The sequence below is a fragment of the Kwoniella mangroviensis genome (genome assembly GCF_000507465.2).
Source record: "Kwoniella mangroviensis CBS 8507 chromosome 1 map unlocalized Ctg02, whole genome shotgun sequence".
NCBI lineage: Eukaryota > Fungi > Basidiomycota > Tremellomycetes > Tremellales > Cryptococcaceae > Kwoniella > Kwoniella mangrovensis.
Genome location: NW_027062534.1, coordinates 4371738 through 4385719, shown reverse-complemented (window position 1 = coordinate 4385719; position 13982 = coordinate 4371738). Strand labels below are relative to the sequence as shown.

Genomic DNA, 13982 nt, shown 5'->3' with positions numbered 1-13982 from the left:
TATTGATATATGCACATCCAGGATACGATTGGACTCGGTGAACCACTGTACACAGCAAATAAGTTGTGTAGCGTATCTATCGCAGGTCATGATACAAGGAATACAGTTGCGCTTGGGTATACATTATTTGATCATTTCTGCTAGATATAATCGCCTCTTCTTCTACCCCCTCTCGAAGTATCTGCAACAGGTAAAACCTTATTATACAACACATCTTCTGCTCTCTTCACTTGACTATCATCAGCTTCAACCCTCCCTCTACCACTACTCGAAGAATTCAGATCATTCCTCCAATCATGTTTGACAGCTTGCGGTCCACTATCAGCTTGAGCGAGTAACTCTCCAGCCAATCGATCTGACTTTACTGTTGACGTACTCCCACTATCGACTGACGTCTGGGAATATCTTGACGGACTAGACCCCGCTGGACTCGATTCGCTCTCTGGTGTATATGATGTGGAAGGTGCCGTCGTATCGCCTGAAGATGATCATTGACGGTCGTGTCGTGAGGGTAAAGGGGCCGTATAAGGGACAGTAGCCGAGAAACTTGATGAAGTGGAAGCTAAACTAGCACTAGATATCTTTTGGGGTCTAGCGCGACGCTTCCAGCTCGATCTCCCAGTCAGGAACGTCTGCGTGGTTTGAGGTAATTTGAGAACTCCATTGTCTTTCAGCGGTTTATGAGGTGAAGGAGCGATAATTGGTCTAGGTCTAGATTTCCTGTCTTTCTCTTTCTCTTTCTCTTTTCCATCATTGGGACGAAGGGATTTAGAATGATGCAATTTATTTGAGATCTTACTCATCAGATGGGAAAGGGAACTTGGTGGTTCCTCTATGGGAGTATGTGATCGAGGCATCGGCGAACTATTTGATGAGATTGGAAATAGCTCATAGGAAGATGAGGTGGGTTCAATAGAAGTGAAAGGTTTATCTTCCGATCGTATCGAATTTTCTATGGTGTCTGCTGGTCCTGGTCTGATTTCAGCTTTGACGTCAATATAGTCTTCCCTCTTCTTCCCTTTGTCCTTCTTGACCTCCTTTCTCAGCATGGAACCGAAGGACGTCATTCCGCTTTGCTGCTCAGTTAGGGCGGACAAATTTGAGCGTTTTCTCTTGACTTCTGCTTCGGCTACTAGCACTGTGTCTGAGTGATCGGAAGAAAATAGTGCCAACACCTTGATAGCACGTAGTGCACGATCAGCATCGCCTCTTGTTGGGTGTTCCAAAAATACCTTAAAACCTACCTTGTCCAAAGTTTCTATCATACCCTCAGTTTTCTTCTTCTCTTCTATCTGTTTTGGATGTTCCTTGGATCTCTGGATGACGGCTAGTTCTTTTCGTATGGCAAGAGCTGTGTGTATTATCCTTCATACATCTACAGTTTAGCCTCATTTCCCTGGATTACAGAGAAGACCACAATGTCCAGGTGAACTTACACTTTCATCCCAAGTCCTTCTCTCTTCCATTCACTCGCTATTTCCTTCAGTGTGTCAATCATTCCCGGCGTTAAGTACTCAGTAAAAGCCACTAGGTGATTGACGATACTTTGAACCGTTACATTTTCCAGCACTTAGCAAGCCATCAAGGGAATGGCCATCAGCTCTTTTATCTGGATATGATCACTTAGTATGACATACCCTGTGAACCTTTTTCAACAACTTTTTCAGCTCTCATAACGCCATTCTCTTCTAATGTCCCTTCTTTCCTTTTGATCATCAGGTCTTCCACATACCACTTGATAATCGCCACGTGCTCTCCAAATTCATCTATCATCCCTGCGCTCTCCTCACCTACGACCTCTTTCAGTGATAAAAGTACATCTTTCTGCATCATCAGGCCAATAATAAGATGCTGGACGATCTCGGTAATTGGATTAGGGGACGGCGAGTCATTCAGTGATACGAGGATTCGGTTGGCCAGATCTGAAATAGCAATCACCAAATACGTCAGCTATCTGGTGAATTACCAACACATTTCTAACATATCGATAATATATCAAACGAGGGGACTCACCGATACAGTTGGCCAGTGATGAGATCAACGTCTTTGACCAAGTGATGTCCCCTGCCACATTCGGACCTGGTTGAATCTCTCTAACAGCTCCTCTCGTTGGTGACTTCGAAGGCGTAGGCGGTACTGACAATCTTTTTGATGGTAGTCTTAGAGGTGCCCATGCCTGATGATTCCCCTCAGATGTTGCACCTTCTTTTTCCAGATGTTCAACTGGTTTCTCTCGACTCACTTCTTCATCTAGCTCTTTGGGCTTGGATGTCATCGAAGCAGGTGACCTTGCAATGGCAGTGGGAATATTCTTCAGATTTTGTGTCTGTGCAACGTCTCTCGTTCGCAAATGTTCAGAAGTCTCACCTTTCCTTTCTTGAGCATTAAGCCCTTTCTCAGGTAGCTCAGGCTCATTCGAGCCTGTTACCTCGTGTGCCATTTGAAGCTCTCGTTGAGCATCATCATACTCCCCTCTGGCGGTCTTCACTTTCATCCTCGCTTCCTCCCTCTGCCCCTGAGTCATATCGGGCGTAGTCACATACTCTTTCAAAGCTTCATCCCAGTTTTCTGTAGCCTTGATCTGCTTCTGGACTGTCTCCGCCCCTTCAAGCCCTTTCTCCGACTCTTGGAAGGACGCACTGCCATTTTTCGCGATTTTGTAGAGCCCCTTCTGACTTTGTTTGATCTTTTGCTCCAGATACATCACCTTCTCCTTAGCTTTCCTCTTATCACCCTCGCTCAGTTGTTCGCTCTTGTACAATTTGATAGCTTCGGCATATGAGCTCTTGAGCTCTTTCAACTGTTTCTCTAGCTTCTGCACATCAGAATTCCTTTCGATTGGAGATGTTGCACTGTTTGTCCTCGGCTTGTGCGGGTTCGGTGCCTCAGCCTTGCTTGGCTCTTCAGACTGCATACCCGCATATCCTTTGACTGCCATTTGATCCTGTTTCTTCTCTTTGACACCATCTATCTGATCTTTCCTTTGCTGGGAGGAATCGGCTTCGGTTTCCGCTTTGATGTTCTGCAGAGCTTGGAGACTCTCCTTTAACTTGACCTCCATCCTCTTGACGCTGACTTTTGCTTGCTCCCTCTGATCGCCGGTCAACCCCTCAGATTTAACTTTTCTGACAGCCTCTTTGTGCCGGATTTGGTATTGTTTGACCATCTCTTCTAACCTCTTGACCTTGTCATCGCTGGGAACGATTTTAGACTTGTTGGACGATGATGATTCAGCAGCTGATGTTTTGCTTGACGTTTCGAGTTTGGGTTTAAGCGATTCTTCCGAGTCTGAAATCTCGGTTTTGGTATCTTGCCCAATGATCTTGTTATTCTTCTTGGTTATTCCATTGGTCTGTTTCAGCCTCTCTAAAATTCTCGTACTTTCCTTGATTCTACTTTCAATGCTCTTTAGTCTGTCCTTGATTTCTGTCTTTTCATCATCAGATAACCCCTCTTGTCTATACGACTTCATAGCTTGTTTATAATCTATCTGATCCTTCATGATAGACTTCTCTAGCTCTCTGATCTTACCTTCAATGTCCCTTTCTGCGGCGTACCCTGGTCTTGATTCCTCTACTTTGGATGGCTCTGGGTTTGTACCACCCTTGCTGTTGTCTGTCTTCGGGGCACCCGTCTTTTCGTTTGTCTTATGAGCTTCTAGAGCTTGTATCGATTCTTTCAGCTCGCCTTCGGTCGTCTTGATATCCTCTCTGATCCGTTTTTTCTTCTCTTCAGGAAGACCTTCAGCCTTATAAGCTTTGATAAGCTCTTTGTGGCGGATTCGATATTTCTGGACAAGCCCTTCCAGATCTCTCCTCTTCTTGTTATTATCTTGATCAGGTATTCTAGTAATCTGCTGTCCTTGTTGGGATACGTTCTTGATATCTTTCATCTTGGCAGCACTATCAGGCCCCGTTGATCCATCTTCAGCCTTACGGGCACTATCTTCACCCTTGGCATGGTTTGCGTCTTGTCCATCCGACTTTTGCGGTGAATTTTGAAATGCATTCAAAGCTTGCATAGCTTCTTTCAGCTTTCCCTGCGGTCTGACAACTTCTTTCTTAGCATCTTGTTTCTGATTGTCCGTAAGGTCATCAACCTTGTATGCTTTCAAAGCTGCATTATGTCTAGCTTGATATTTCTTCACCAACAGTTCCAGCTCTTCCTTCTCACGGTCGCCGCCACGTTCAGACGCCCTCATCGATCTACCCGTTACGTCGTCCCCTGCAGGTGATTTCCTCATCTGGTGATCTTCAACCTCAACATCCTCACTCACTCTCTTTAGATCCTGTTCATCTGACTTGTCTTGGTGCTTAAAGTTAATCAACGGATGATCACCCTCACCTTCTCCTCCTTCTCCCTCCACCTCTACTTCCCGGGCATGTCGTTTGCCGTCCAGCTCAATCCTCGCTTCTTGAAGCGCTTGCATATGTTCTTTCAATCTCATGTCAGCCTTCTTCATCCCCTCTTTAGCCGCTTTTCCTTCCTCCTCACTCAATCTTTCGGATTTATAGATCTTCACAGCTTGCTTGTACCGCACTTGGCTCTTTTCTACCATCTTCTGCAAATCCTCTAGGTGTCCATTCATCTTCTGCTGGTCAGCAGTCAAACCTGAATCTTCATTCTCTGGTAAAGCTGTTGCATTTGTACCATTTTTTGTAAAATTGTGCTTTCGCACCAGTGGTTCTCCGTCCTTGGAGGTTTCCTTTGCATTTTCCATAGCTTCTTTCTTGGCAGCAAGCTTTTCTCTACCTTGTTCAGCCTCGACAAGATGACCTTTTAACTCCTTCTCCTCATCCTTGTGAGTCGAAACCTGTTCTCTGAAAGCTTGAGTAGCTTCTTTCAGCCTCACTTCTGCCCTCTTCACCTTCTCTTTAGCTTGCTCCTTCTCATTTTGATGCAATCCCGATGTCTTGTAGTGTTTGACAGCATCGGAGTATTCGGCTTTATACTGCCTGACAATACGTTCTAGCTTGTCTTTCTGACCGAGCCCTTGATCTTGTGGACGGTTCTGCCCTTCAGCTGACCGTGGCTTTACGCTTACATCAGAGGGTTTCAGCTTGGTTATCTCCTGAGGGCAACTGTCGCGATCCTTGACCTTATCTCCGTCTTGAGAGTTTTTTATCAATCGTCCTTCTTCGTCAAGGTCTTTTCTCCCATCACGACCAGGTTTCCCCATTGTTTGAGTAGCATCACGCTCAATATCCCCACCGTTCTTCAGATGTGATGATCTACCAATCTCACCTTGTACGGAATCATATCTCTCACCTTCGTATTTCCTCACTTCTCTCATTGGGCCCGATCTCAACAATGGCTCTGCGGCTATCCTTCCACTTTCTGCAAGATTCTTGACATCCTGTGAAGAAGGAGGTTCTCTGGTCTGGCGATTCTCTTCAGCAGAAAGATTCATCTCTGGTGGGTAATGATCACTGATTGCATGTTCTTGCCTTACAAATGTATGAGGGTAGTTGAGCGGGGAGCTTGATGGACGTGAGACCGGATGATATGGGTGTATAGCCCATCCCGGTGGCTGACACCATCCTCGATTCTGGACGATATTCGGTGGTGTCGATGGGTAGTCAGGCATAGGAGGTGCGGTACGAGGTGAATGACAATGAGGACAATAAGGTAAATGCATATTATCCGGGAAGCTTCGAAAGTACTCCTCGGCGGTACCGATATCGCGAGGAGGATTGGTTTCGGTATGCTCGCTGATAGCTGGAGGAGCTGTTTGAGGCTATAGTATACCGTAGAAATGGGATGGCGTATCAGCTGAGCTACAAGTTCTTCCCATCTGGTGAATATATAAAAGGGGAAGACAAGGAAAATGCATACCTGTTCTGTCAGGGGTTGGTGAGCCAAGAGATTCTGTGGGCGAGCATATTTATCAGCTATAGGTGTTCTGGAAATCATCACCGTCTCTGCATCATTGCCCTGGTCCTTGGGAATGGGCGGTACGGGAGGAACTTCATGAGATGAGAGTGACTTCTTGTTCAGTTTGATGGATCGGAGCGATTTGAGAGATCTTTTCTTTGATAAAGACGAAGCACTAGATTTCAAACGTAAGAGTATATCAGTAGGTTTGGACTGATCTGCATCTCCACCTCGAATAGCACCATGGATCCGAGTGGGGGATGGTGAGAGCTGTGCACCGTCCTCAGGGGAGGTATCGGTTATAATTGGCTTGGGCTTGGGTATAGCTTTGGCTTGGGCTTTGCCTTTTCGCAGAGGGGTGTCCACAGGTGTATCGTTCGAGACAGGCATAGAAGACGTTCTGGTAGGTGGCTGTACCTGTACTTTCAATTGTTGTCCTCTTTCAGCATGTTCGAGCTCTTTTTGTTCATCTGTAAATCTCTTCAACATCATATACACCTCTTGTGATATCCCTGTAGCATTATTATCATTCCTATTATTGTCGGTATCCAAAAGTGTCTCTTGATTCTTGATAGCAGGAGGAGTCAGAGAATCTCTAACTCCTTCACCCAGATTATTAGTCAATCCTCTAGCTCTCTCACCACTCTGCAATTCTCCTGCATAGATCCGTACTCTCTTTTTAGGTGTGAGTAAATCGTTTTCGTCAGTAGGTAATTTCGGATCAGCTTCGGCAGCTTCTACAGGAGTAGAATGTTTGACCTCTTCATTAGTAGGTGGTTTAACCTTTCCCTTCCTGAGAGTACGAGAATGATGGGTGCTGCTACCAACGCCTGAGGTGGGTGAGAATAAAGATCGGAATGAGAATTTGGGTTTGACCCGTTGAGGGATTGGCGAAGGAGGTGGAGTGGTTTCTTCGCCTGAGGAAGAGGAGTCAACACCTGGAGGAGCAAACATGTTTTAAGGATATCAGAATGCACGGATAATTAGATAATCGATGTGAGAGTCGGATTATATGCAATTTTGAGGATTTTACTTTTTGGCTGATGGCAGGAATTCTTTGTGCAAATACTGTACGACTGGGACCACCTCGGCCATGCTCACCATCACAGCGAAAGTCGTACTCGACTCCGATGGCTTTTCGCAATATCCTCCTTTCTACAGCTGGTTCTGGATAACCCTTTACAGGTTGTTGGCCATAAAGGATGTGGATGTGTTTAGTGTTGAAGCCAGTACGTAATGCGGGCGGTATATGATCCTTTCAAATGGGGTCTCATGATTAGTGTAGATATACATCCAAACGATGTCATGGCTATATGTGTCTGACAGATTTGAGAGAGCATCAAATGAATCTATAGATGCACTGATGTGCCCTTGTGCACAGGACTCGAATCACCGGCGGCGGCGGAATTAAGGGAGCTCTTTCTTTCTCTGCTCGGACTTCAGAGCGTCGGGAATGAGCTGCGCCAAAATGATACATACAATCGGATTGTGCCGAAGGGATGACGAGCTTACTCACACCCAGGCAAACCAATAAACAACCACCCATTTTTATCAGATAGCCAAAAATAAAAAGGGGAGATGCAGATGCCAAAGAAAATAGCCGCACCACCTCACTTGGATTTCACAGTTTACTTTCACTTATAGATCATTCATACTGCAACCTATCCGATAGAAAATTGCAAAGATGCTAGGCAAACTTACATCCTTCTTATCTTCCTCTGAACCCCTTCCATCCTCTCACACCGCACCAAGACGAGCAGACTCCTACGTCGCTATATCGAAAGAATTGGAAAAAGATCAAGTACCCGTATCAGAGTCTGATTGCGTATCATGTCCACACCCCTGCGCAAGTTCAGACGGCAACGGAGCAGGAGCGGGGAGTATAGCAGAAGTGATATATGATGGTAAATCTTATGAAGAGTATGTTTTGGAGAAATACGGTGATCTAGGAGAATTGCCTAAAGGGTTTGATATGGATTGGGAAACTGAGTTGCAAGGTTCATCGAAAGGTGGGAAAGGCAGGGTGGTCGTTATAAGCACGGGTAAGAGCGACTGGGAGAGGGATCATGTGGTGGGTCGATAGATCACTCTTGTTCATAGAAAAGGAGAGGATGGTACTGATGTTGGCCGACTGGATGATCAGGACGAAAAAGGTTCACTTGCTCATCAATTGGACAAAGCTATCTCATCTGCCCCCTCGATACCTTCTCCTCCTACCGACAAATCGACCAATAACGCCTTATCGTACATATCCCCTTCTGCCTTTCCAGCACCTTCCCAACCGTTGTCCCACCCCATATCGACTCCACCATCATTATATTCATCATCGTTGATCTCGCAATCTGACGATCCATCCGATCAATCCGTACTGGTATTCCCAGACTGGAAGGTCGTTCATGAGATTGATAATTCCCTCAATGGCGCAAAGGCATTATACGAGAATCAATTATCGGGTGAATTGGGTAGAGCAGGGAAGAAGGGTGTTGATGAGGATGATGAATTGGCTAGAAGGAGGAGTTGGGTTCTACCTTATCGAGCGGTTGTTCTGCTTTGTGAGTGTTTGAAAACCGTCAATATGATCCGTGAACATCTCGTGCCTACATTGCCTTATGTTGATATCATGGGGTTTTCAGGCTCCCACAAGCGCCGAGATAAACGATGTCATATTGCCGCTCCCCTCCTCCGTTCAGCCTTACATACCGTACTATCAAAGTACGATATAGACATTGACGAGGATGGATCTTCCCTTTCACACCTTGATGGACCTCCTTTAGAAGAGATCGAGGGGACAGACCAAGAGCGGGAAGAGGAAGTGGGTAAGAGGATAGAGGGTATCGAAGGTGCTCAAGGAGGTGAAGGAGGTCAAGTGGGGATATTCAATATCAATCATCTGGGTGGACATAGGTATGCTGGGGTGATGATTGTAAGTTTTCGAAAATGGAAGTAGGATATGCTTTAGTCGTTCACAAATTACCATAACATATCGCTGTTCAATACTCCCTACATTATATTCAACCTTAACATCTCATACGTTCATGTCACTTATTCAATTATGATCAGAAACTCAAGCTGACCACATTTTCCCACCACAGATCTTATTCCCCTCGGGAGCTTACATTTCCTACGGAAGAGTTACGCCACAAGAGATACCTAGAGTAGTAGAAGATACAATCTTACAAGGCAAGATCGTCCCTGGATTGCTAAGGAATGCAGTGGGTGTTCAGAGGGAGATTAACGGTGGGAAAGGATTTTTGACTTGGTAGGGTTTTTTTCCAAAGGGATATTTTGATAGGATAATACAAATCACCTGGGTATTGTAAATATGGTGACTTAGAAATTCAGATACATATATACATATATATATATATATCATATAGATGCGATGTATTCTTTATGTGGACTGGATGACATGAACTATAGTGTCTTGATTATCAATCGGTATGACTCATGTAATGCGAATACAGTATCGTCAATTGGGTTGGATAAGTCTTGATAAGACGATAGCAGCGCTGAGCGAGCAATCCAGAGTACAATCTGAGGTAAGACCGTGAGTGAGCTACTCTATGGTCCTATACATTTACATGGTGTGCTACAAATCAGGAGATACACTCTTCCGATATACACATATATTCTATATTCATAAAGCAAGCAGATAATAAATTGATTACCAGGGACAAGAAGTTTTGAACAATCGATTATTTCGACATCGGGATCGAATGAGATTTGAACCCATCTCTATTCATCTTTCTTAGACTGCAAATTCTTATACTCTTCTTCGATGACTCTGATGAAATCCTGAGCAGTATGGCCGTCCTATGTCAAGAAATTCGAACCAAAGTCAGCATCGAGGAGTGAAATACAAACAGTCACCAATACCCCAGATACCAATAAATTATGAATTATGAATGTCCATATGTGATCTTCAGGATTGACGATATGAATACGTTTACTCACATCGCATCCTCTCCAGATTCCATTATCAACCACACATCTCCTCTTTCCCTCCGACCTGACAGTAGAGGCAATATCGATCGTACAGCTCGTACTTATATTCCTATCATATGTCTCTTTGATATTCTCAATTAAAAGCTTTCTAGCTTGTTTACCCAACTTATTCAACTCTACTTCCACATCATCCTCATCTTCTTTAGACTTGGTCGCTTTCTTCCTTTCGATACATTTACCTACACCAGACTGATCCCAATCTACTCCAACAGTCTTGGTGCATTTCCTGATCGATTCCTCATATCCAATGGACTTAGGGAAATCCGAAGGATAATTCTGACACTGTACCACAGCATACGCTTTATCGATTGGTAGATATTCGTATAGACATAGTTGTTGGGCATCACCTATACATTCGATGAGACCGTGTTTGCATGTCACTCCTAACGGTGCGGTTGTATTGGGTCTAGATGAAGAACAGTTATGTCAATATCCATGTTCGATGAATACCGTGAAGGTTTGAAGTTACCGTAACGGTCAAGATGAAAGAGATGGTGAGCAGGGAAAGAACAAAACTCACGTTCCGATATATCCTACTTCCAAATTGATCTTATCCAGTATACCTTCTTTCTGAATCACCTATACCACCCAGCTATCAGTAAACATCTCACGCATTGAACACCAGCCGAGGGAGACACTTACACCTTGTAATACATTCTCACACAGACGCTTTCATATCGCATCATCAGCTGTGAGACATCGCTGATTCATAACAGTATACTCACAGCATCTGGACATCTAGACATGACATATAACGAGACGTTCACTTTGTCCCCTGGCTGTTCTTTGAGACTAAACGGCTGTTGTTCATGGAAAGGATAAGAGACCGCCAGACCAGCTAGGAAAGGGAATGTAAACAGGGATCGCATCTTGATGATCTATAATGTGATCTGTTCTCGGGGTGTAGCTATGGTGATATTCCTATCCTACAGAGTGATGCTCTCTTTGTTGAATAGCATTGAACATTCGGGATATCACCGTATGGTCATACGAGTACAATCCTTTCACCTCCATCCTCATTCCGACCGAAAACGTCATAACACCTCATTCGCAATACTACATCACGTGATACATGCAATCCCGCTACAGTGCATCTCATCCACAATGATACCATATACCATACTCAAACACGCAGAGATACTCGTATGTAACGACTCGATGTCCTCACCAATGCACCGTATGCCCCATTGGGTCTTTCTATTGCACAAAGGACCCAAATCCATCTATTTCTTGTATCCTACCAAATCCTCTAAAATCTTCATCATCTCCAGGACCTTCTCCTCCTGCCACTCTCTACCTACCACCTGCACACCAACAGGTAGCCCATGCATCTTATCCGCATCGTATGCTCCTCCGGGTCCATATACTCTTTTCTCAAGTATCCAGGATCCTTCACTATCTGCTAGGTAGTCTGGCGAATGGCAGTCGAGGTTCTGATCGACATGGGTAACCGGTAAAACACCGACTGTCGAATCGACTACGTTGAATAGGATAGTAGCGACTCTATACCTTGCAGTCAGTTCATGCTTGATTTATCTTCCTAGGCTAAAGGGGTACTCACGATAAAGGCGAAAGAAGCTTAGTCGTTCCATGTTCTAAAGCGGGAACAGCTTGGACAGGACATAATAGCATATCGAACTTTTCATCTTCCCAAACCTAGCATAATCACCTTGGTGAGATCTGCAGTGTAGGTAGAGTCGTCACAACATCACGTACCAGCTTCCGAAATGCATTAGCATAAACATCCCTCCTAGCTGTGAATTGCCAAAATTCATGTACGCTCTTTGGCCGGGAAGTAGCTATTTCGGCATGTGTCATGCATGAGCGGATGTGTTGTACCTTTTCAGAGGTCAGATTTTTTCACTTACCGAAGATAGATGCGAACAAGTGATCTTTGAGTAAATTGTTCACAATCCAGCAGAGTAACCCGAGTAGCCAGCCACCTTGGGAGTTTGGATCCAAGTGTAACCTATGTTGACTGTCAGCCGAATTCGGTTTCAGATCGAGTCCGGTGTAAGTGCGCGACTTGCCAATTTCATTGAGCTTTCCATAGGGTCTGAACCAATGTTACCCAGTAAGGACTTGTACCCTTCTGCCGACGTCAGACCGGCAAAGATCTACGAAGCATTGTTAGTCTGCCCCGTTGATTGCCTAAGACATTGAAGTGCGTATTGTAGGACTTACTTTCAATGCTTCGGCGACTATATGTTTTCTCGCATAAGCTTTGATCTCTAGGCAGATGGACACGTTCATCAACTTACTATCAGGAGGCTGAAATTCTACAACCTGATGACCCGCATCCTTCAACTTCTTCACACACTCATCTACGGCTCTTACACAAGCTGGACTGGTCTGTGCAGGCCCCATCAGCTTCCACACAAAAAGCCTGACTCGTCTTGGCTAGCTGAAGGCGGGATGAACGTACCTTGATCAGATGATCCTGTGTCCAGTATCCGACTTTCAACTGTCTAGGCAAATCAACCTCTTTCCACGGGAGTGGAATCAACATTTCACCCCTGAAGCAAAGATCTGCAACTTGTGAATGAGTCAAGTCTAGAATACTACGAGAGGCGAAGATGAGATCGTCGACCGTCCTGCCCATAGGTCCTACCATTCCCTACATCATGCAAAACAGTCCATAAGCAATTTCGTTCTGTTCCGTACTGATAAGCTGCCCAGAGATGAGGTCATGCTCACCTTGATACCTTCAAATCCCTGTACGCTATTCCTCTGACCCAGCACTGGCCATCTCCCTCGAACAGGTTTCAAGCCGCATATCCCACTGTAATGAGCAGGTATACGAAGTGATCCACCGACTATGTGTCGTGAAAGGGACTCTCAGCTTCAATATGCGGACGTGAGGCTGACGTTGCCAGAAAAGAGGAGAGAGAACCACACTTACTGTCAGATCCCCATCCCATTGGTGAACCTCGTAAAGCTATCAAAGCAGCTTCACCACCTGAACTGCCCCCACATGTCCTCTCGGAGGAATAAGGGTTAGTGGATGTGCCGAAAATGGGATTGCGACATTCGAAAGCGAGCAGAGTCTGCACCAGTGCCGGTGAACATCAGCAAGGCATGATTCTGCAAGTTTGTATTGTGTTGCAAAAGAATGGTAGAGGGATGAATGGAGATTGGACTCACTTGGGGAACATTTGTCTTGCAAAATGTGATTCCACCTCCTATCCTGAAGAGCTTGACCAACTAGATGCGATAGGGCATCAGCACTGTGCAACCTCCCGGCTGGATGAGGTATGGGTGTTTATAGCGTACTTACAGTAGCTTCCTCTTCCTGCTTCTCAGTCGGCACAAAGCAGTGCCTAATGATCTCCGTTCAGTCTTGATCTAACGCAGAATGGGTGAAAGCGGTTGACCTACGGGGAACATCCAAGTGATGAATCGACCCCAAAAATATTATACGTATCTACCGCGCAGCTACGAATCAGCAAGCGGTACTTGACAGCAGGACGAAGGGGTGTGTTATGGTATAATCACCCTTGAAGCTTGATGGTAATCCCCAGAATACACCTTCCGCTATACCCGTAGCTGCGTATTCTTTGTCCATGCTTCTAGCATTATCTGACGCTTCTTTAAATAAGACTATGCAAGCCGATTAGCATGATGAACCTCGTATTTGACTTATCAGGTCTTGATCTATCTGGCAGAAGGTGCTTACTCTCAGTCAGACAGTTTGTCTTTCTATGAGCTGCACAAGCTGATCTGATCTATCTTCCCTTGTTAGCCGAGACTGCGATACACGAGGGAGAATGGCGATGATGGCAACGTACAAAAGCAATCATAACTCTTTCAGCCGTCCATCCATCTTTCCTACTCTTCAAATTGGCTACGATCGTCTCTGGACTAGGATCATATATTCAGACTTTAGCATATGAGCACGACATAGGAGAGACGAGGTCGACGATATACCTTGTATACAAATACAGTTGATCCTCCGGATGTTCACTTGATAAACCCAACTCATCCTCCATCTCTTTCACCAATCTCTCCCTCTCATCTTGTTTCTTTCTCGCGGCCGCTTGTGTCTTCGATGAGACCATCCTGGCTAGATATATTCACTGTATGTCTGTTGACCAGACGAGATA

The 13982-nt window shown here is 45.1% G+C and overlaps 4 protein-coding genes across 4 annotated transcripts; 1 reads left to right on the top strand and 3 right to left on the bottom strand.

Moving 5' to 3' along the window:
* Window positions 1–140: 140 nt before the first annotated feature.
* I203_106754 (uncharacterized protein) lies at window positions 141–6828 on the bottom strand (the record flags this gene model as incomplete). The annotated part of the gene is made up of 7 exons (XM_065518047.1): window positions 141–442; window positions 497–1175; window positions 1245–1365; window positions 1437–1569; window positions 1638–1922; window positions 2014–5737; window positions 5836–6828. 7 exons carry the CDS (start codon window positions 6826–6828, stop codon window positions 141–143), a joined length of 6237 nt encoding a protein of 2078 aa, XP_065373351.1.
* Window positions 6829–7558: 730 nt separating this feature from the next.
* On the top strand, window positions 7559–9137 carry I203_106753 (uncharacterized protein; the record flags this gene model as incomplete). Its single annotated transcript, XM_019151075.1, has 4 exons — window positions 7559–7945; window positions 8018–8426; window positions 8508–8797; window positions 8967–9137. 4 exons carry the CDS (start codon window positions 7559–7561, stop codon window positions 9135–9137), a joined length of 1257 nt encoding a protein of 418 aa, XP_018999643.1.
* Window positions 9138–9609: 472 nt separating this feature from the next.
* On the bottom strand, window positions 9610–10748 carry I203_106752 (uncharacterized protein; the record flags this gene model as incomplete). Its single annotated transcript, XM_019151074.1, has 5 exons — window positions 9610–9687; window positions 9829–10285; window positions 10400–10458; window positions 10522–10548; window positions 10605–10748. 5 exons carry the CDS (start codon window positions 10746–10748, stop codon window positions 9610–9612), a joined length of 765 nt encoding a protein of 254 aa, XP_018999642.1.
* A 354-nt stretch (window positions 10749–11102) lies between these two features.
* I203_106751 (uncharacterized protein) lies at window positions 11103–13937 on the bottom strand (the record flags this gene model as incomplete). Its single annotated transcript, XM_065518046.1, has 17 exons — window positions 11103–11382; window positions 11441–11535; window positions 11596–11678; window positions 11748–11822; window positions 11906–11996; window positions 12064–12080; window positions 12141–12231; window positions 12305–12496; window positions 12577–12695; window positions 12782–12926; window positions 13024–13083; window positions 13157–13199; window positions 13258–13303; window positions 13375–13479; window positions 13556–13604; window positions 13668–13740; window positions 13807–13937. The coding sequence occupies 17 exons, from the start codon at window positions 13935–13937 to the stop codon at window positions 11103–11105; spliced, it is 1695 nt and encodes a 564-aa protein (XP_065373350.1).
* Window positions 13938–13982: the final 45 nt, after the last annotated feature.